Source organism: Notolabrus celidotus, chromosome 7 (assembly GCF_009762535.1).
Source record: "Notolabrus celidotus isolate fNotCel1 chromosome 7, fNotCel1.pri, whole genome shotgun sequence".
Classification (NCBI taxonomy): domain Eukaryota; kingdom Metazoa; phylum Chordata; class Actinopteri; order Labriformes; family Labridae; genus Notolabrus; species Notolabrus celidotus.
This window is the reverse complement of record NC_048278.1, coordinates 12,697,137-12,718,380: the sequence shown is the minus strand read 5'-3', so window position 1 is coordinate 12,718,380 and position 21,244 is coordinate 12,697,137. Positions and strand designations below refer to the sequence as shown.

The 21,244-nt window shown below is 40.6% G+C and overlaps 2 protein-coding genes across 6 annotated transcripts in view; both read left to right on the top strand.

The window, feature by feature from the left end:
- The window catches only part of si:dkey-237i9.1 (SEC14-like protein 1), a 42,092-nt gene extending 29,990 nt beyond the window's left edge, over positions 1 to 12,102 (top strand). The window contains exons 5-16 of the mRNA XM_034687791.1: positions 398 to 526; positions 971 to 1,244; positions 1,363 to 1,472; positions 1,610 to 1,799; positions 2,026 to 2,114; positions 2,389 to 2,459; positions 3,270 to 3,441; positions 4,413 to 4,547; positions 4,707 to 4,841; positions 5,420 to 5,671; positions 6,060 to 6,238; positions 9,887 to 12,102. Of these exons, the coding sequence (XP_034543682.1) occupies positions 398 to 526; positions 971 to 1,244; positions 1,363 to 1,472; positions 1,610 to 1,799; positions 2,026 to 2,114; positions 2,389 to 2,459; positions 3,270 to 3,441; positions 4,413 to 4,547; positions 4,707 to 4,841; positions 5,420 to 5,671; positions 6,060 to 6,238; positions 9,887 to 9,992 (1,842 nt within the window). The 3' untranslated portion in view covers positions 9,993 to 12,102. The remainder of the gene's footprint in view (positions 1 to 397; positions 527 to 970; positions 1,245 to 1,362; positions 1,473 to 1,609; positions 1,800 to 2,025; positions 2,115 to 2,388; positions 2,460 to 3,269; positions 3,442 to 4,412; positions 4,548 to 4,706; positions 4,842 to 5,419; positions 5,672 to 6,059; positions 6,239 to 9,886) is intronic.
- A 2,965-nt stretch (positions 12,103 to 15,067) lies between these two features.
- The window catches only part of LOC117815281 (endonuclease V-like), a 103,838-nt gene continuing 97,661 nt past the window's right edge, over positions 15,068 to 21,244 (top strand). For all 5 annotated transcript variants that reach the window (XM_034686907.1, XM_034686905.1, XM_034686908.1 and 2 more), the window contains exons 1-2: positions 15,068 to 15,201; positions 16,409 to 16,580. In XM_034686907.1, the coding sequence (XP_034542798.1) occupies positions 15,158 to 15,201; positions 16,409 to 16,580 (216 nt within the window). In that variant the 5' untranslated portion in view covers positions 15,068 to 15,157. The remainder of the gene's footprint in view (positions 15,202 to 16,408; positions 16,581 to 21,244) is intronic.

Below are 21,244 nucleotides of genomic sequence, written 5' to 3'. Positions count from 1 at the left end.
ACAATGTGAGTGAAATATAGAAAATAATAACAATATATATTTAGATTTTAGATTTTAAATTTAAATTTTCTTCTCAGCTTTGTCCAAAAGAGACCCTTTCTACTGAATATGACCTCTGATAACCTTCACACCACACACCAGACACACACGATTGTCCTTTTGTGTTTGTGTGCTGTTCTTTTCAGCTCTTCACACCTCGTATTTGATAGTTGGCTAATTTTATATGGACTGACTGGAACAAGCGCTCCCACTCACAGGGCACAGTGTGAAAATTGCTCTCTGCATGCGTCACCATTGAGTGATGCTGGGTGTGTAGTAACCATAGCAACCTGGCCATCATATTTTTTTTTGCATGTACATACTGTATATTTAGTGTATGTCTGTGTCGTTGTTACAGGTTCACCCGGAGAATGAGGACTGGACGTGCTTTGAGCAAACCGCTAGCCTGGACATCAAGTCTTTCTTTGGATTTGAGAGCACTGTGGAAAAGATTGCTATGAAGCAGTATGCCAGCAGTATCAAAAAGGTGTGTGTGTGTGTCATTACACCAAATCATTACACACATGTTGTCTTTGAACTTTTTGAAACAAACAAAAACATGAATTTTTATAAGTGTGGATAGTTGCCCAAAGCCTTTAGTGTGTGAGTGTTGTGCAGGACTGACTGCAGTCTGTTTCAACAGGTCTGTGAAGCAGGATTCAGTCAGTCTGAATTTGCATAAATAAGCTTATATAATCTCTTTGAGTGGACAGGGGGTCTTCTGCTGTGAACTCAGTGAGTCACCAGCCTTCATTTCTGGTGAATGTGGGGAAAGCTTAATGTGTTCCTTTTATTCTCATCCTTCATTTCCATCCCCAGACACCTCAGTTGTTAATATTTGAATAGTCCAAAACCTTTTTATTGGTGTGACTAAAATACAAATGCAGATGCATTATGAGTGTTGTTAACACTCTACTTGTGTCCTTCACAGGGAAAAGAAATCATTGAGTTCTACCTGAAGGAGCTGGAAGACGAAGGCATCACCCATGTGCCGCGCTGGACTCCCTCCTCCCTCCCTCTGCCTCTCCCAAGGCCAACCAGCCTCTGTACAAGCCCACCTATCCTGCCCAAACTTGCGATCACACCCTGTGTTTCTATCCCACTGCCTGCTGACGCTAGGGACGGCACCTCTCCGGACACCAAGCAGGATGGCAGCGCCCCTCAAACAGACAGCCAATCAGAGGTCCTGGCTGGTACACCAGACGGTCTGTTCCTGCATATGATTGAAAAAAAAATGAATACAAAATAATCCTTGTGCTACTGTCTCTTCTATGTTTTGTAACCAGTTATGTTTATCAAAGTCTTCATGTCCTCTGCTTTCAGATAAGTTGGATGCAGACTATATCAAACGTTACCTAGGTGACCTGACCCCCCTGCAGGAGAGCTGTCTGATCAGACTTCGCAAATGGTTGCAGGAGACGCACAAAGGAAAGGTGGGATCCGTTTTTCCCACTCTTACTTACATTTTTTATTGGTTTATAGTACTAGTTTTTGGCTCCCCCTGAAACATTATCATGTGACATGAATCACAAAATACAACGCAGCTCAACATTGTCCCCTCGATATCCAGATCCCTAAGGACGAGCACATCCTGCGTTTCCTGCGTGCCAGAGACTTTAACATGGACCGAGCGAGAGAGATCCTTTGCCAGTCGCTGACCTGGAGGAAGCAGCACCAGGTGGACTACCTGCTGGAGACCTGGAGCTCACCACAGGTCCTTCAGGACTACTACACTGGAGGCTGGCACCACCACGATAGAGGTAGGCAGTGTGTGCATTCAGTTTGTATGCTGACTGTTGACAGTCTTGGATTGCTCATGATTTTGTGAAGCTAAGTTTAATTTTTGAGTATAACCACTACATCACTACACTGGAGTTGTTGGTCTACTGTTTCCTGTGTTCACAATCACCTACTGCCTCTCACAACATAACTTGTAGAATGGAAATCAGACTGATTGATTATGTAAATATGTGTTTTCCTTCCCAGATGGCCGTCCTTTGTACGTCCTGAGGTTGGGCCAGATGGACACGAAGGGACTGGTCCGCGCTCTCGGAGAAGAGTCTCTGCTCAGACACGTATGTAACACAAGTAGAAGCACACTTGAAGTTTGCGTGTATCAGTGTAGGTTGATACCTTTGCAGGTTAAGCAGCTGGTTGGATTACAGAATTAATTTACACTGGCATGTCCTGACAAGTGTATTAACACCAGGATGTATACAGGACAGTACATTTATAAATAGCCAGCTTGTTTATAATGTTGCCCTAAATGTAAGCCGTTCTTGTGCAAGAGCCAAATGTTTGCACTGCAGGATCACTGCAGACCAATGAATCCATGTTGTGTCGTTTTAGGTGCTGTCCATCAACGAGGAGGGCCTGAGGCGCTGTGAGGAGAACACCAAGGTGTTTGGTCGACCCATCAGGTATTAATTCAGTACATATCAATGTAGAACTAAAACAGAAAAAAATGTAAGTGATTAAATAAAAAGAAGACACTATAAATCCAAACATCAAACAGGCTTTAGTTTGAACTTGATAATTTGTTGAAAAGCTGCTTTTCTCTGTTAAATATCTGTTGAAATCTTTTATTTACCATGTCTTAATTGGAATAAACAAGCAATTTCAAGATGGCAAAAGTCTTGGTAGTTTTGTGAGAGTATCGACCCAAAAACAAGTAATAAAACAAAACAAATCTATTATGTTATCTGACTTGCAGCCCTATAACCAAACTTTTTGAACAGGTGTGAACAATTATCGATGATTATTATAGTTTATATTATAGTTTATTATATAATTCTGTTTTAACATAATAGCTAGTTAAATAAGATGGAGTCCAGAGGAAGGAATGCACCAGGCTGGTCTCAAAGGGCATTCATTCAGACGACGAGGGAGAGAGCGAGAAGGAGAGAGTGAGAGTGGAGATGGTATCTGTCATCTGTCAGCTCTGGAACAGGAGGAGGTGGCTGGAATAAGAACCACGCAGGAAGGCATGTAAACTATGAACGGCTGTGACATCACGGCTCTCAGCTAGAGCAGATAAAGGGAAACAGGGGGTGTTAAAGGCGGCTGAGAAGGAGGCTCCAGAATTAGCAAGCATTGCCTTCACTACTTAAGCCTCACTTCAGGATGACAGGTGCTAAGTGGTTGGAAAGAAGCTGTTGCACAGTTGTGTGTGAGCGTGTCTTTGTGGCATGCGTTTATCAATACTAATCCTCTCTCTGCCTCCTCTGTAGTTGCTGGACATGCCTGGTGGATCTGGAGGGGCTAAACATGCGTCACCTGTGGCGACCCGGTGTCAAAGCACTGTTGAGGATCATTGAGGTTGTGGAAGCAAACTACCCAGAGACTCTGGGACGGCTTCTCATCCTGAGAGCTCCACGAGTGTTCCCCGTCCTCTGGACACTGGTGAGAGCTCGCAGCTCAGGCAGTCTGAGTACTGGTGCTGTCCTCACAGTACTAGGGTATAAAGTTTTGAAAGCTGTTCAAGTTTCTGGTTCATCCTTTTCATCCTCCCGCTCATTTTTATGCCACTATAAGTTTCAATCCAGGGCAGCGCCCTATAAGCTGATTTTCATTTTTTACTATCCATGATATTGTTTTTGACATAAAGTCAACATAAAGTTTTGGACATCAAGAGCCATGGAGTGAGTTCCAGGGCTAAAAGGGATGACATCAGCAACATGATAAACACTGCAACAGTACAGAGAAATGTGAAGTGTTTGTATGGGGCTTCCTTTTGAATTAGATTTTTTTTGTCTTATGTGTTTATTTTTTCAGATGACTTGAGACTGCTAGTTCCTGTAGGTTAATACAGATGACTTTTGGGCAAGACAAGTTTAATTACAAGGCCACTTCCAGCAACAAAACCATTCAAATTCATTTTACACAAGACATCGAACGCAAGAGGACAAAGGGCAAAGAAACATCTTGTTAAAGGACATTCGAAAATGATCAAGCAACCCATTGAACAGTCAAGAGAAGATCAAACAGGAATGGCTAAGAAAGAAATCAGAAGAGAGTAAGAGTTACAGAGCAGACTTATATTAATTCAAACAGCTCAAAGTACATTTAATCAAATATTTTTAAAAGTATGAATGAAAGATGCTTTTAAAAGCTACCTAACTAAAGATATCAAAGAACTGTCTTGCTGTATTGAAGAGGTGCTTTTTCACTCAGTACAGCGAACACAACACATGGCCGATATCACAACTCTCTTTTCTTGAACCTGAGCTAATCCTGACATCCCTGTTAACAAGTGAAAGCTCTACAACAATAAATAAATACTGCTGATTTTGTTTTAAATGTGTATATTTTTGTAGTCGTATAGTTCTGATGAGTGACTTTTGACTCATATCTGTTTCTGCCTCTGCCTCTAGGTGAGTCCATTCATTGATGAAAACACCCGGAAGAAGTTCCTCATCTATGCAGGCAATGATTACCAGGGCCCTGGAGGACTGGTGGACTATATAGACAAGGAGATCATCCCGGACTTCCTTGGTGGAGAGTGCATGGTGGGTGAAGACTGTTATATTACAACTTGTGAATATTATTCATCTTAAATATTAACTTGTTAGGCACCCACCTCACGACAGGAAATTCTTTCCCCTCCTAGTTCTGTACATGTGTTTCTCTCTGTGCTTACATGTACATGCACACTTTTCTCTCTGCAGTGTGAGGTACCAGAAGGAGGCCTGGTTCCTAAGTCGATGTACCGCACAGCAGAGGAGCTTGAGAATGAAGATGTACGCCTGTGGACTGAGACGATCTACCAGAGCGCCAGTGTCTTCAAGGGAGCTCCACATGAGGTGAGACTTCACGTCGAGCCCCAAAGTTAGAAGAAAAGCTGGAACGCCTGTGGTGATGCTTGAAATGAATATCTAGGGCACGACAACAGAGCCTCATGCTGCCTGTGATGATCGTTTTACTGAAAGTTGTGCCATCTTGTGGTAGAATGTGAGAGATGACCTCTGTGCTGATTTTGAATTTAGTTGTGAAACAAAATGTGGTCTTACTTTGAAACATAGCCTTTCTACAGTGGAATGCATTTAATTGTGTTGCATGATTTATACCAAAGCGAGATATACTGTCATGCATAATCACCCCTCTGGAAATTGTTTGAATTGCATTCTAATGAGCTCATAAGCTCTTAAACAGATGTTCACATTTGTCTCTCACTGCCTTTTGTCCCTGCTGCTGCCTTGATTTTGACAGACTTGGTTGTAGCTTATGGAATAACATATAAAGGATTGTCATAGTAAAATGGCAAGACTTAAAAATGAAATTTTGGGTGTTCTTTTGTTCATCTACTCCTCTCCTGAAACACTTCAAGTCCAGTGTCAGGCCAAGCTTCTCATGTTTCACGCTCTCTCCTCTCTTCCCCCAGCTTCTGATTGAGATAATTGACGCCTCCTCAGTCATCACCTGGGACTTCGACATATGCAAAGGCGACGTGGTTTTCAACATCTACCACTCAAAGCGGGCCCCTCAGCTTCCACGCAAAGACCCCACGGGAGCTCACGGTATCACATCCCCAGGAGGCAACAATGTGCAGCTCATTGATAAGTCTTGGACACTGGGGCAGGATTACAGCATGGTGGAGTCCCCGCTCACCTGCAAGGAGGGCGAGAGTGTGCAGGTGAGGTTCCAAGACCTGGAATTAATGGTTCCGAAATGCTTTGCATTGTAAAACAAGAATAACATAATGTCACACCACTCTTCTCCTCGAAAATGTTTGACATGCTGCTTTCAGCTTTTACGCCCCAAGACACTCAACAGAGGTCCACAGATTTGATAGTAGCTGAAAATAATATTCTTTGAGATAAACTTTTCAAGGTTTTTCTTTGCTGATGTGAAGTATTATTCTTTATATTTATTTTACTCATTGTTGGATACATTTTCGAACAATGACATTTTATGTCATCTATACAAACTTTTTAAATCTTGTTTTAGAAAGTCCTATTAAAACAATGGAAATTAAATTAAATGAATTTGATTGATTGATACTGAATCTGTCCTTTCCTCAGGGCTCGCACATCACCAGGTGGCCAGGTTTCTACATCCTTCAGTGGAAGTTCCACAACATGCCAGCCTGCTCGGCCACCAACTTGCCCCGAGTGGATGATGTGCTGGCCACCCTGCAGGTCTCCTCCCACAAGTGTAAAGTCATGTACTACACTGAGGTCTTGGGCTCTGAGGACTTCAGGTTAGTAACTCTAAGGGTGTGTGTGTGTGTGTGTGTGTGTGCAAAGGACCAAAATATACACTATGCCCATCTTACATATGTGAAGTGTGTAAATGTGTGTCCATATTTTGATGTTTTAAGATGTTTACTATGATGTTGGAAAGTTTTAATTTAAAACATTACATGACTGCTCATTTCTCACTCCTGCTTTCTCTCAGTTTTCCCCCTCTACAGCCTACAACATAGCACCACGTATGAAATTACATATATGAATGACTTAGGTCTGTAACGTTGCTGAAATTATTTTATGAATAGCTTTGGGTGCATCATGAATTATCTAGGCCCAGAGTTATTGTAACGTCCTTAAGAGAATCCTTTAATCCAGCATTTTCTGTCCATTTTCCAATCCGCTCCTGATCTATTGCTCACAATCCCCTCTACTTCCTTCCCCCTGCTCTGTCTTCCTGTGAAGAACGGCTTGCTATGATGTGCAGAGTTTGTAAGTGGCTCGGATTTGCCCCCCTCCCTTTTTTTAGCACTAGCTCATTGTCATTTCTGCTTATTTTAACAGACCCCTCATGGCAGTCACGCTTCTAATGTGGCAAAGAGATGCTTGTTTGCATCTGTTCTTGCTTATGGCTTTTGTTAGAGCTGGCTAACAGGAAGCTGTTGCTTTACTCGCTTTGAAGAAAGAATCCTTGCACTGAGCCGGCATCCTAACCGTCCTCTTGCCGGCTTCAGTCACCCTGCTTGCATGATTAACAATATAAGAAACTCTAGAATGGGTTAACCTCAGCACACTAGGGCTCAGCTGCTGTTTGTCCAGGTTACACGCAACGTGCATTTCGATATCAGTACAGAGAGATGTTACCTGTATCTATAGTGTTTTTTTTCCATCATCCATTTGTACCACCAATTTACTGAATCTCACATTGGCTCCGATGCACATGCTGTTGCACTTCAACAGATCACCACATGTAACTCATTCTAGCGTTTACAATCATATTTGTGAGTGGCGGACTCATGTTTGACATTTTTGGTCTTATTTGGACATCTTAGTAGAATTAGCTGTTAGCTGCACCTCTACAATCCTACAATTTCATTTAGCAGATGCTTTTGTCCAAAGCGATGTACAACACAAGCAAGAATTTAGACTGGAGGGAAAAACCATAGTAATTGCAACAAAGTGCTTCAAGTTGATTGGTCACGTTCTGCCATCTAGTGCCAGAAGAAGTGCCAGGTTTTTTGTTGTTGTTGTTCTTTTAAATAAAGATAATGTACAGCTAATCACAACAAATAATTCAAGTCAACAATATCGTTCAACATTCAATAGCATTTAATATTCAGAGCTAAATATTCAATAAGAGCTGGGTTTTAGAACTTCTGATTCATTCTACCCCTGAGGACAAAGAGAAGAAGGGTCAGGTTAAGTACCTAGGTGTTCCCTGAGCAGTTGAGTCTTCAGACATCTCTATAGAAATCCATGCATCAAACCTGGTCATTAGGGCTGTCAAAATTGCTCCAAAATGACGTTTGAATATTCGCTCTGAAAAAACCCATAGGTTCGAACCATTCGAATATCTATATTTGCGCATTATGTCAATAACAGGTGGACAAACTAATACAAGGAGACATAACTACTGGTATATGTATTTTTATTTAAGATATAACATGCCTAAACATACCTACACATTACAAAACAAGTAAATGACCTAATGGTCTATACCGTAACACTTTTAAGACCGGGGACCTCTCGCTCGCTCGCTCGCTCGCCCCCCTCTCCGTGTGTAATGCGCTGCGTGAGTGCTGAACAAGACTTGTGCGAGCAATTAAAGGTCCTGACTCTTGTCCCTAATATAGGCAGGCTTCATTCAGTGATTGAAGCAAATATTATTAACATTAATTGAAGTTAAAAACGAAAAAGTAGTCCACTTACATTCTTGGCACTTGTATAAAATAAAGAGAGGAAAAACTGCATTTTATCCCAGTGTCACTGATTGTTGGGCTCTTTTAGTCCACTGTCAATGTAGGGTCTTAGGCCTGACAGGTTATTTGCCAAAAACACAAGACAGTCAGTGTGAAGAGGCGATCTCTTTTTATTCACTATATTCCCAACGGAGGAAAAGACGCGTTCAGAGCGCACTGAGGATCCGGGGACAGAAGGATTTCTCTCTGCCGTCTGCTTCACGCTGTGCATGTGTGACTCCTGTGACCTGTCCCTGACCTGTCATGCAGTGCGCCCACTCGCAAAGCAGCCGCCGATGTGTTTTTTTCCACAGTCGAATATTAATTTTCACAATCGAATCTCCGTTTTTTAATATTCTAATATATATTCGTTGACAGCCCTACTGGTCATTAGTTTACTTAATTGAAGGCCCTTAAATTAAGACATTAGGGAAAGTTTATGGGAAAAAAACAAATGTCATGATCAGTAAACATGAAAAGAAAGAAGTGATTTAATGAGTTGCTCCTTGGTTGTGCTGTTTTTGTAAAACTTTGCATCAATACGAAGTTACCATTTTTCAATATTATTTTACAGATATTAAAAGCTTGTTTTCCCCATTGCCTGATTTGGGAAAAAAAATCTAAATTCTATATACACATGAGCAAACCAAATGTTTGAATTCAGACATACAATGCAGGAAGTACTAGAATCCTTGTATTGGAATTATTTTTAAAGATATATTTTTGGGGGCATTTTGCCTTTAATGGACTGGACAGCTGAAGAGAGACAGGAAATGTGGGGATCAGAGAGTGGGGCAGGACATGCAGTAAATGGTCGAGGCTGGAATCAAACCTGCGACCTCTGTGACGAGGGTTATGGCCTCTCTGCATGGGGTGCACACTTAGACCGCTAGGCCAACGGGGCCCTGTATTGACATTATTGAATGCCTCAAATGATAATAAGCTCTTAAAGCTCTTGAGATATGACATATTAGGATATTTCAAGTGTCACGTTATAGCATTACTGTTTTAATGTTATAGCGTACATAGGCCATATTGCCCAGCCCTAATTTGTGTGTTTTTTGAATGCTTAATGCAAAACATCCTAATCCATTCTCACACCAAGCAGCCATAACACACTGATGAAACACATCCAGACTCTTGTTATTCATCATGTAATAATGAATGTAAAGATCATGTAGAAAACAGGAAAATGCTTCATGCTTTGCCACAGACAGCTAAGCCTTTAAACATGCAAGACAGCTTTCACACCAAAGGAAGCTGTTAAGCAAAAGGCTTTTTTTTAGTTTTGCATGTGAGATAGAGAATATGCTTGTGTGCTGAATAAAACAGCCTTAGCTTACTTAGGCAATAACTCTTAGGTCTTTAAAAGAATCCAACTATTGAAGCTGAGTCAAAGAATCAAAGGATGAATCATTTTGATGTGAACTGTTTTCTACCTAACACATGATTGGTTGTTGCAGCCTGTGACAGAGCCGGAGTGTTGTGTGCCACACAGAGTGATTTAACCTCCCTGCTGTAGGTCTGATCTGGCTGCATGCTTCTGCATCATGAGCACGAGTTGTGCACGCAGAATGCATTCAGTTAGTCACTGGCAGATTGTGGTTGCTCTAGTGTGAGATGATGCACACATTTGAAATTGACTGCCGAGTTGGAAATGAGTGTCATCTCACATTCTTTTTACTTCTCTGTCTCTTGCCTCAGGGGTTCCATGACCAGCCTGGAGTCGAGCCACAGCGGCTTCTCTCAGCTCAGCGCTGCCACCACCTCCTCCAGCCAATCGCAGTCCAGCTCCATGATCTCGAGGTAGAAGATGGGAGCAAAGACTCAAATCCCCCCCACCCCTTAACAGCCCTGACCATCAACACCTTAGCCAACACTCCTCCTTCCCTTCCTCGTCGTCATCTTTGGATTCTGTTCCTTTTGCACAGCCAGTCTTATGGAACTGAAGCATGCTTGCACAAACAGGAGACAAAGATTAAATCTAAGGCAAAAAAACAACAACACTGAGACTGTGTGTACAGTTCAAAGGGCTGATTTTTGCACAAAGGTCATATATTTTTTGTGCCTGGCATCTCTGCTGGGCTGCGGATTGAAATAGAACATTAGCAGAATGTTTGCTTGCTTTGTGTCTTGTGTGGGGTGTAAAGGTTACAGGTCAATAGATGAGTTGTGGTGCTTTAGTGACACTTTAAAAAGAAAGAAAGAAGCAATATTGTCATCCTGGGACGCACAGGACTGGACAAAGACACTGGAGGCGCTGTTACATATATGCATTAACAAGTACACCCACATTTACTTGACAGAAATGACGCATACCTCAGTCATGTGCGTTAGATGAAAAACTGGATGTGCTTTTCCAACAGACACTGTTTGATGACATGCAAAAATGTACAATGTTTGCCATAATACCAGAGAGGTTTGATGAATCTATTGAATTGTTTATAGGTCGTGTGTGTGGGGGAGGGGTAAACTCTTAACTAGACCTAGGTTGAATTGGATCTGTATCAAATTTGTTTTTCAAGCAAGCATGGAGTTATGGAGCAGGCAGGGCTCACTGAGTAACGACAACACAGATGGTGTCAGCAAAGTTGCCCGTTTTCTGGGAACAGATATTCATCCACAGCAGGATGAATATTCGGTTCATTGTGTTGCCTTATTTGGTAAGCCCTACCTGTCCATCTCACGAGGGCTTTATCATACCATGAAAAACATTAGAACATTTGACCTGGGTCTAAACTCTTAGCGAAGTAATCCGCGAGAAGCAATAACATGAGTTTGACTTTTTACTGTGTGAAATATTTCTATTTATCATGAAGATATGTGCAGAGGATCATGGGTGCTGTTTGCAGATACATTTTTACTAGTATGTTGTGTACAGAGGGACAGACAGGCTAACTGAGCCAGTAAACAGCTATACTCTGTGACACCAACTTTATCACTTCTCGTCTTGGTTTCCATTCTGTCAGGAGAGGAACAACAACAACAACAACAGCTCGCCACATTTTCTCAAGGACATGTTTAGTTTCTTGGAACAACCACAGTTAGTTCACTTTCTGTCCACTGTGTGCACAATTTAAAGGAACTCCATTCGAATCAAGTTGTAACGGACATGCCTTGTGATTTGTGAATGTGCTACTGATTGGCTCGTGCTCCCCGACCAATGAAATGCCTGAAATTTGGAGGGTTGGGATGCACTTGAGCAGGACTGCCATCATTCTCTACTTTGTTTTCAGTGTGATGTAGATTTGTGTGCATTAGGGATGAATGTTACTTTGTGATTATCATTTGTTGGTGCACCAGTAGTCAACATATTGATACTGATCATGTACTAGTGTTGAGTGGAGTATGTTACTGTTTTTTCTTATGGAGACGAGTACTTGACAGGATGACAGAGTGTAGTGTGTTACTGCCTGCTCACATGGTGATTGGGTTTAAAGGTCTATAATTTAAAGATAAAGATATAGCCATTTTAAGAGTCATGTGTCAATAAATACCATTTTAGCCTTTATAACCATCACTTAGACAAGTACCTGCTTTTATAAGGTCATCACTGTAATAGATGAGCAATTATGACCTGAGTGAACATTTCTAAATGCAACACACATGCAACATTTTTCTAATAGTTTATTAAGTTGATGACTTAAAGATCTTACTCCCTGTAAGGGGCAGACATCTGGTCACAGATTTAAGTCATTCAGGAGCGCAGCTGACAGAAAAAAAAAGATGAAATAAAGAAGTTAATAAGACAGAGGCTCTCTCCAGAATCAAGCCTCTGAAAATACTGACCCACCCAGCAACTTGTTTTTGATACAGAAACCTGCTTCTTTTTTAATATATTGATGAAAGGTCAAGGGTTCACTTGTGGTAACAAATGTCATTAACTGCAATAACATGACATGCTTTACTGAGAAAAAGGACCTCTTCAGATTGTGGGCTATCAAGTGTGTATGATGGTGTAAAAGAATGAATGTTTGAAACGGTGGGATCAAATATCTGCCTGTAAAATGTGTGGAAACACTCCCTTTCTCCTGCCCCCTCGCCAGGTGTGCTTCTCTCCCCTCTTTTCTCTCCTCCTAAAGCACGTGGAGACTGCACGGCTTAGCGCCCTTCACCTGTGAATTTCTGGAGGAGACTTTTTCCATGTCTCGAATGATGAAACAATTTACAGTTCCAGACTGAGCTGCTCTTTAACTTCCCTTTGTCTCTATCTATATACTCTTTGTCATCCATACACTCCAGATTTGTGGTCATGCTTTCAAACACTTCTCATTGTGTATATCATAGGAAGCAGAGTGAACCTTGATTGAAGCTATAGGCTAAAAGAAGTGTTCTCAGATCAGTGACATTGTTTTATAGGCTTACATTAAGTGTTACAAACACCAGAAATCTCCCGGATCCCGCCGACTCCTGCCTCTCTGACTTTAGCTCTTACAGTTGTGTACTTTTTTCATCAAGATCTCATAGATGGTTGAGGGCTATAACTATTTGTCTTGATTGTTCAACACATTTGTCTTTTCCTCCTTTGCGGAAATCATTGCATATCTTCTCTTTACCTTGATGTGAGGAATTATGTAAAAATTATATGTTTAAATTAATGAGAATATGTCGCCTTTACATTTTTTTGAAAACATTAAACTTGAATTATGAGCAAATAAAGACTTGGGTCACTTTCATTTGAATGTTTTGTTTATGTTTTTGACTGAAGTTAAGCACATAAGACATCAAACAACTGATTTATATTCTAATTGGTCCAAATCAGGGGTGTCAAACATACGGCCCATGGGCCAAAACCAACCCGCCAGAGGTTCCAATCTGGCCCAAGGAACGACTTTGCAAAGTGAAAAAACTACAGAGAAGACATTAACTTCAATTTTTCAGTAAAAGTAACTACTACTTCAAATTTGTCCTCTGGAGGTCACAAAATCATAGCGATGACGGAGCGCACCTGAACAGCACTTTTTTTCTAGGACTGCTTTCTCAAAGTGAGAAAATAGATGACTTGCTGTTTGCATAATCCGGTTCAGATTCATAAAGACTTTTTACAGTACTATAAGATGATCCACTAACTACTAACACTAGCACTACACCCTGCATACAACACTGTCCAGCTAGCAAAATGTTCCTGCTGGAGCTGAGGGGTCCAAAATTGTCAAGTTTACCTTCTTCATTATTACAGTCTATCTGTTCTTTTGCAGTAAACATTACACACTTTGTGTAAGGTGAATGGGTTACCTGTGTGTTTGGTGTGTTTGCAGCAGGTTTCAGGGCTTAAAGAGTAAAATATTTGACCCACAATGAGACTCATGGCAAAAAATACAACAGCTGTTTTTGTAGAAAGATGTTTCATTAAATGTGAACATTTTCAGAATGTACTTGTACTTTTTTGCACTAAAACAAAGGGAAACATTTAGAGTTTTCATAATTTATAGGTTATCATGTTATGATTTTACTGGTCCGGCCTACTTCAGATCAACTTGGGCTGTAAGTGGCCCCTGAACTGAAATGAGTTTGACGCCCCTGGTCTAAATGCTTTGTGCACCTATAACCAAACTTAAGGGGGTGTTTCATTTTTCAAGCTATCTAATACAAAGATAGCTGAAATTGGTGTTAAACTTACATTTCTAACTTAACTTCTTACATACACATGACAATCATAGACCTGGGTTTTGTATCTCATGTACCACTGACTTCACCAATAATCTAAAAAGATTTCTGATCTACATATCTTCTCCTCAAATAACTGATTCAGGCTGCATTGTCCTCTCTGCTGGTTCATGTCAGTAGTGATTCATTTGTACAGATGTAGATTAAGATTCCTGACTCTTAAAATCTAGTTGGATGGTTACATTTTAATGTTAATCTAAGCAGGTTGATGACCCAATATCTCAGGTGTTTTCTACATCTCTAGTTCCATAAGAGTTTAGACACTGTGTATAATGTTAATTTTAAAAATTTGATGGTCTGCAAATCATTTAAAGCCTATATTTAACTGAAAGTTGAGCAATAAAAACATATTGAATGTTGAAACTGAAAAACGTTTTATGAAAAATATATGCTCATTTTGAATTTGTTGCCAGAAGCACATATCCAATACAGTTACGACAGGGACAACAAACACTAAAAAAGTTATGTAATGCTAAAACACATCTTGATAAACATCTCTTAACTAATTAGATTAATTTCAGCAGGTTAGTAATCTTACTGTGCATAAAATTGGCATTCCAGAGAGGCTGACTCACTCAGAAGTAAATATAAGAAGAGGTGCACCACTCTGAGAGAGACCGGGTGAGGAAATAGTTCAAACATTCGAGAATAGTATTCTTGAGCATAAATTGCAGCCAAGATAGAATTGGGTTGCATAAGTGCCCTTGCATGGCTAGTTTACACATGGCATTGTAGTAGAGGAGTCTTGGTGTAAAACTGGCCTACCTGCAGCCCTTAGTTGTCATCCACTGAAACATTTTGTGCATTATGAAATCAAAAATACGACAAAGGAGAACTGTTTGGCAGCAGAAATCCCATATCAGGCAAGAATGGGATAACATTTCACTTTCAAAACTCCAGAAACTGGTCTCACTGTTTCCCAACTTCTTAGAGGGTTGCTGATGATGCATCACAACAGTAAACATGCCCCCTTTTTAATGATACTACACAGAGACCCAAGGTTAATTGAGTTGGGATTTCAGAATTTTGACATGGGATGATCTCTACCTAATGGCTTTAACATTAAACAGTAGGACAAACACAGAAATAACATCCAGAAAATGATGTAACACAATATAAAATGAGTAAGTACACAATTTAGGCCACTAGATGGCACTATTGACCTGCTAAAATTAATACTGACTCAGAGCGCAGGCCCCGCCCTCCTAGTGACGTCAGTACACGGAAGCATGACAGGGACACGTTTGTACGGACATTCACTTTTGTCAGTCGATTTCTCGTTTTCCACACTCCAACAGGGCTCTGAAGATGTGCGCTGCTCCTACAGATGAATTGGTCCAACAGTGGGAGAGGTCAGAGTGATATTCCTACATGTATACCAAAACTGACACACCGTATACAGTACAGTACACCGTATACAGCAACACTTCATTGATCTGTGTCCAAGTTATCTTGAACAGCGTGGCTCTCTGTTGTTATTTGCTTTATTGTCACATGATGTGTTTTGGAAAAACAAAAAAGCACTCTGTAATGAGCTGGAGGATGGTAGTGTTACACGACTTTCTGTCACTGTGTTGCTGAGACGCACTGCTTGCAGTCAGAGGTCATTGGACCTGTGCCACCACCACTCAGCAGCTATTGATTTATCAGTATGTGATGACGAAGCCAGTGATGACATCATGATTCAATACTATGTAATGCAGGCCACAGGTCGTGTAAACTCATAGGCATACACAAATGTCTACGCAGGTGAACTTTAGTTGTAACTCATATTAAATTTGCAATCTGGAGCTTCTGAATGAACCATAACATTTCACACTCACTGCATGATTCAACTCTGAAATCTGGGATTGTTGGTTAGACAAAACAAAACTTGTGTAATGTTCTCTGTCTGACATTTGATAGCCAAATAAGTAACAATAATTACATCATAATCTCTATTAAAAACTAAATGCAGTAATACAAATCTGTATTAAATGTAGGCTCACATCATACAGCAAAGATGTACTGTACATTATATGTTTCAACTATTAAATGTTTAAGAAAAGCTTTGACCTCAAAAGTTGGAGACAAGAAACAAGTGAAGAACAACAACACAAAAACAGTTGTTTAAATGTTTCAGTCTCTTTACTTTGGTTAAAAAGACATGGGAGAATACAATATAGCTGACATCACTCGTTAATTGATCTTTGAATCGCTAAAAATGTAATCAGTAGATACTATTGACATGAACTGAAAAGTATGGGAGCCCCTACACTAATTACTTATGATGTGTTGAAAACAATGTTTTTTTTTTCTGGTAAAGAACAGGAAATAAACAGCCAACCTCATTATAAATCACCTGTGTAATGTGTTATCCTGGATTGAAAACTCTAAAGTAAATATATAATAGAGCACTGGAGGAAAAAGGTGGAGCTAGTATCTAAACTCAGTCCAGATTTCTTTAAACAGAAAGAACCATGTGTGTGCAAGAAGTTACCAAAGCTGCTTCAGTGTGTTGTCTGTGTTTTGTCCTGTAATGGCTTTGTTACTTCACTTACTACTGTGTGCCCTGTGCAGTGAGCAGGCCTGTCTCAGGCAGCAGGTGGTGGAAGAGGACACGGAGGACTGGCAGAGGAATCCAGCCTTCTCAGGCCTGGAGCGAGTTGGAGGAGTGGATCTGTCCTTTATCAAAGGGGACGACGTAAACGCCTGTGCTCAGCTCGTGGTGCTCAGTTACCCTGACATGGAGGTGAGCTGTCCCTTCGCTCACTGCAGCCTGTAATACAGATAAAACTGAGAACTCAAAGAGCTCTATTGACCTCTGGTGGTGTCAGGATGAAACAGCAGCAGTTTTGCACCCTCACTTACATATCAGACTGTGATTATTTAAGAGATAAGAGAGACCATCACAGATCAACAGCTACAACAAATATAAAACAGTGTATCATTTTCAACAAGTTATCATGTTGTTTGTGTCATGTTGTGGATTTCCCTTCATTAGCTATACTTTATTTGGATGGTTTAAAGTGAGGTCATCATAAATAATAAACTCATGCAACTTCATTGCTTTAAAATGCATTGTAGTTTTAGTGAATTACTTTTTCTATGACCCCTGAAAGTTTGCTGCATGTACAGATCTTAACATACTACTCATCTTCTCCAAAGGCTTCCTGCTAGTTCCAAAGTAATTACAAATGTTTTACAGTATCATTGGCAATCTCAGTTTTGAGTGTCCAACTACAACCCTCTGATCATAAATGTCTTCATACCAAAACAGACATTTGATATTTGCTGCATCTCCAGGAGTTCTGCGTTTAGTTTCGTGAATTTCCTGCACAACAGTCCCCTAAAACCCTACTTCATTAAGGTGTCCTGTTCAGATAAGTAATCATAAGGGTAAACAACTTGTATCTTTAGCCCATCAGCTGCTAAATGCTCTCCTTTGTGCCCCAGAGAGCTGCTAACTTTGTGTTTGTGCTGTTTTCTGTTTAAAAGAGTGAGTGTATCAGAGCTTTGTTAACTTTAAGCTGCTGTCTGATGGCGCTGAATACTGAGATCAGTGAGATTTAATCAAGTTGTTTGAATATGGCAGCAAATCCAAAGCAAATAGATCAATGATTCAAAAGCTCTGAAGAGCTAAGGAGGACTGCAGAGTTGTGTGTCTGTGCGTGTTCATCACTAGTAGCACCACCTTTGCAATATAGATTAACTTGATCTTTATAGTCATTTGTAATATCTGTTACAGCTGCCACCTGCACAGCAACAGATGAGGCGGTTAACTGAGCAGAATGCTGCTGAAGAACAAATGTTTACAGTGTGAGTGATAAATATGACTGGCAGAAGACGGCAGGATCAGATTTTTTCATCTGAAAAACTCTATTTGCGCAGAGTCAGGACATGATCAGCAAAGAGATGAGATGTAGTGCTTTGTCCACTGGGAGGTTGAGATTATTGTTGACTGAAGGTTTCTCACAGGAGCTCTAAATTGAATCTGTTACACATGTAATCTATGTTAACATTGCTGTAAGTTATTTTTCTGTTTTGCAGTTGGGTTTGTGTCTTTGTGGAAGAGCAGGAGGATCAATGATAAAAAGAACGTTCCCTCCAATGCAATGTTACAACACAAAGATTTTAAGGGTTGTCAATGGAAATGTCAAATGCAGTATAATAGTAAATGCAATTTAGGGTATCACCTAGGAATTAGCAATTACATGTCATAACCATGACTGCATTTTAATGTGAATGGCGTGCCTCCATCTTCTGCCACCGTAAAATACTGAAGCCAAAATACAACCTTGAAGACTGCTGACATGTTCGGCTGGTGACACATTTTTGAGCCAAGACATGCACAGAAGAACTCTGGCTGATGGAGCAGTGGTAGCGATCCCGCACTCCCTCTGCTAAACAAAGCATGCATTTAACTTACAGGTAAAATGTCATATATCCCTCAGGTCGTTACAGTCAGCAGCAAAACATATTCTTGTGTTGATTTGAAGTGAACGGCGATGGTTGTGGGCAGTTCAATCACTCTGGTGTTGGAGATTGTTAAGTTTTAACTCGCCATTGCTTCTGTAAGCTGTTGAATCCAGTAGCGAACTCTGCAGGAGCACGCATTTGTAGACAGAGATATCAATCATGGCTTCACATCCTCTCTTCTTCAAATGAATGAATGAAAACTAAACTTCCCTGAAAAAAATCAACAATTGAGAAAAATGTATTTGATGTGTATTTCAATTATCTAATATAACTAATGCTTCATCACTAACACCAAGCAGGTAGTCTGGGCTTTAAGACCTATATTAGCAGCCGGTCAGTTGAGGGTGCTCCAAAAGTTTTGGCTCCACTTTGGAGGAGCTGTTGTGTCGTCAATGTTTTTATACAGTCTATGATCAAAATGGAGCTTTTGAATGTTATTGATTCATTTTAAAGCACTCTTTTCTAATCAGTTGACCTCAGCCCACTCTCAGATGTCTAATAAATCTCATTCAAAAACATTTTCAAATAAAGAAAAAATATCGCGCAAGAGAGCCTTAACTTAAATACTGTAAATGAATCAGCTACAGCTTGATTCTTTTTCAACTGTTGGTTATTAAAGCGACCTTAGCAGTCCTAATTTTCTTTTCAGACCTCTTTTAAGCAGCTTTGCAGTAATACTCCATCTTTATATTTATCTGTGAGTTGACATGGGCTGCCAGCACCTTGTTAATACACATCCATTATGCTCTGTCCATTGTAATTAATAGCCTTTGTCACTGCCTGTAATTGATCCGTTGATCCAATGAGGTAACTGAAGTGCTGTCCAGGTCCAACTGTCCAAGTCCTATTCAGTAATGGGATTATTTTCCCTGCATGCTTTCAATTTGTTCCTCAGACTGTCACCTAAAGCCATCTGTGACACAAAGTAGCACTGAGAACTTGATGCACAGTGTGCCCGCTGCTGTGGGGTAACGCATAGATAGAATTATTGTTCAGTTTGAATTTAGATTGATTGGTTAGTTTTAAACATGAGCTCACCACACTGTAAGACCTAGCTAAATAGTCTTGGTATCAGGTGTTACAGTGTTTAAAAACCTCAAGTTATGAACTGGTCTAAGAGTTGTGTTGTCTGTTGCACAGGACACTGAGAAGGATTTCATGAGAGAAAAGTGAAGCAGCGGTTGTTCAGAGACAGAGTGGAAAGACATGCACAATACTGCTGGCTAGAGAAGAAGTTCAATTGAATTTTAAGATGAGTCAAAAATATTTGATAATATTTGACAAATTATGATACAGAAGAGTTTAATATTTAACATTTCAGTTCAGAGACTCTCAGTTTGACTTTGGATTTGAGATATTAATCTGAAGACCTTGGACTTGGTTGATCAAAGCAAAGTGCTTTTTCAGCAGTTTTAGCTTTTACTTCAAAGAGGCAGGAAGCTCAATTAGTCTTTCAACTTGGAGAGTGTAACTTAAAAACTTGGTACTTTCCTGACTACAGACATGGTTTAAGCAAATTGGACAGTGGCAACTTTTTGTTCTTGTAAGAAACTGAACTTTAATGTTCTCTTACTGACCAGCTAATACATTAATCAGCAGTAGATGTTTCTTCATTTGCTCATTTTGCATGTGGATTTGCAACAACAATCTTGTGTCCGTGGTTTTCAGAGCAGGTGGATCATCTTTGCTATTTTTCCTCTTCTCTGGGCTTTGCAGTTGAACATACAGTGGGGCAAAAAAGTGTTTAGTCAGCCACTGATTTTGCCAGTTCTCCCACTTAGAAAGATGAGAGGGGTCTGTAATTTTCATCAGAGGTACAATTCAACTATGAGAGACAGAATGAGAAAAAAAAATCCAGGAAATCACATTGTAGGATTTTTAAAGAATTTATTTGTAAATGATGGTGAAAAATAAGTATTTGGTCAATAACAAAAGTTCAACTCAATTCTTTGTAACATAACCTTTGTTGGCAATGACAGAGGTTAAACATTTTCTGTAAGTCTTCACCAGGTTTGCACACACTGTAGCTGGTATTTTGGCCCATTCCTCCATGCAGATCTCCTCTAGAGCAGTGATGTTTTGGGGCTGTCGCTGGGCAACACGGTCTTCCAACTCCCTCCACAAATTTTCTATGGGGTTGAGGTCTGGAGACTGGCTAGGCCACTCCAGGACGTTGAAATGCTTTTTACGGAGCCACTCCTTCGTTGCCCGAGGGGTGTGTTTGGGATCATTGTCATACTGGAAGACCCAGCCACGTTCCATCTTCAATGCTCTCACTGATGGAAGGAGGTTTTGGCTTAAAATCTCACCATACATAGCCCCGTTCATTCTTCCCTTAACACGGATCAGTCCTCCTGTCCCCTTTGCAGAAAAACAGCCCCAAAGCATGAGGTTTACACCCCCCTGCTTCACAGTAGGTATGGTGTTCTTGGGATGCAACTCAGCATTCTTCTTCCTCCAAACACAACGAGTTGAGTTTTTACCAAAAAGTTCTATTTTGGTTTCATCTGACCACATGATATTCTCCCAATCCTCTTCTGGATCATCCATATGCTCTCTGGCAAACTTCAGACGGGCCTGGACATGTACTGGCTTAAGCAGGGGGACACGCCTGGCGCTGCAGGATTTGAGTCCCTCTCGGCGTAGTGTGTTACTGATGGTAGCCTTTGTTACTTTGGTCCCAGCTCTCTGCAGGTCATTCATCAGGTCCCTCCGTGTAGTTCTGGGATTTTTGCGCACCGTTCTCATGATCATTTTGACCCCACGGGATGAGATCTTGCGTGGGGCCCCAGATCGAGGGAGATTATCAATGGTCTTGTATGTCCTCCATTTTCTTACAATTGCTCCCACAGTTGATTTATTCACACCAACCTCCTTGCCTATTGTAGATTCACTCTTCCCAGCCAGGTGCAGGTCCACAATTTTCTTCCTGGTGTC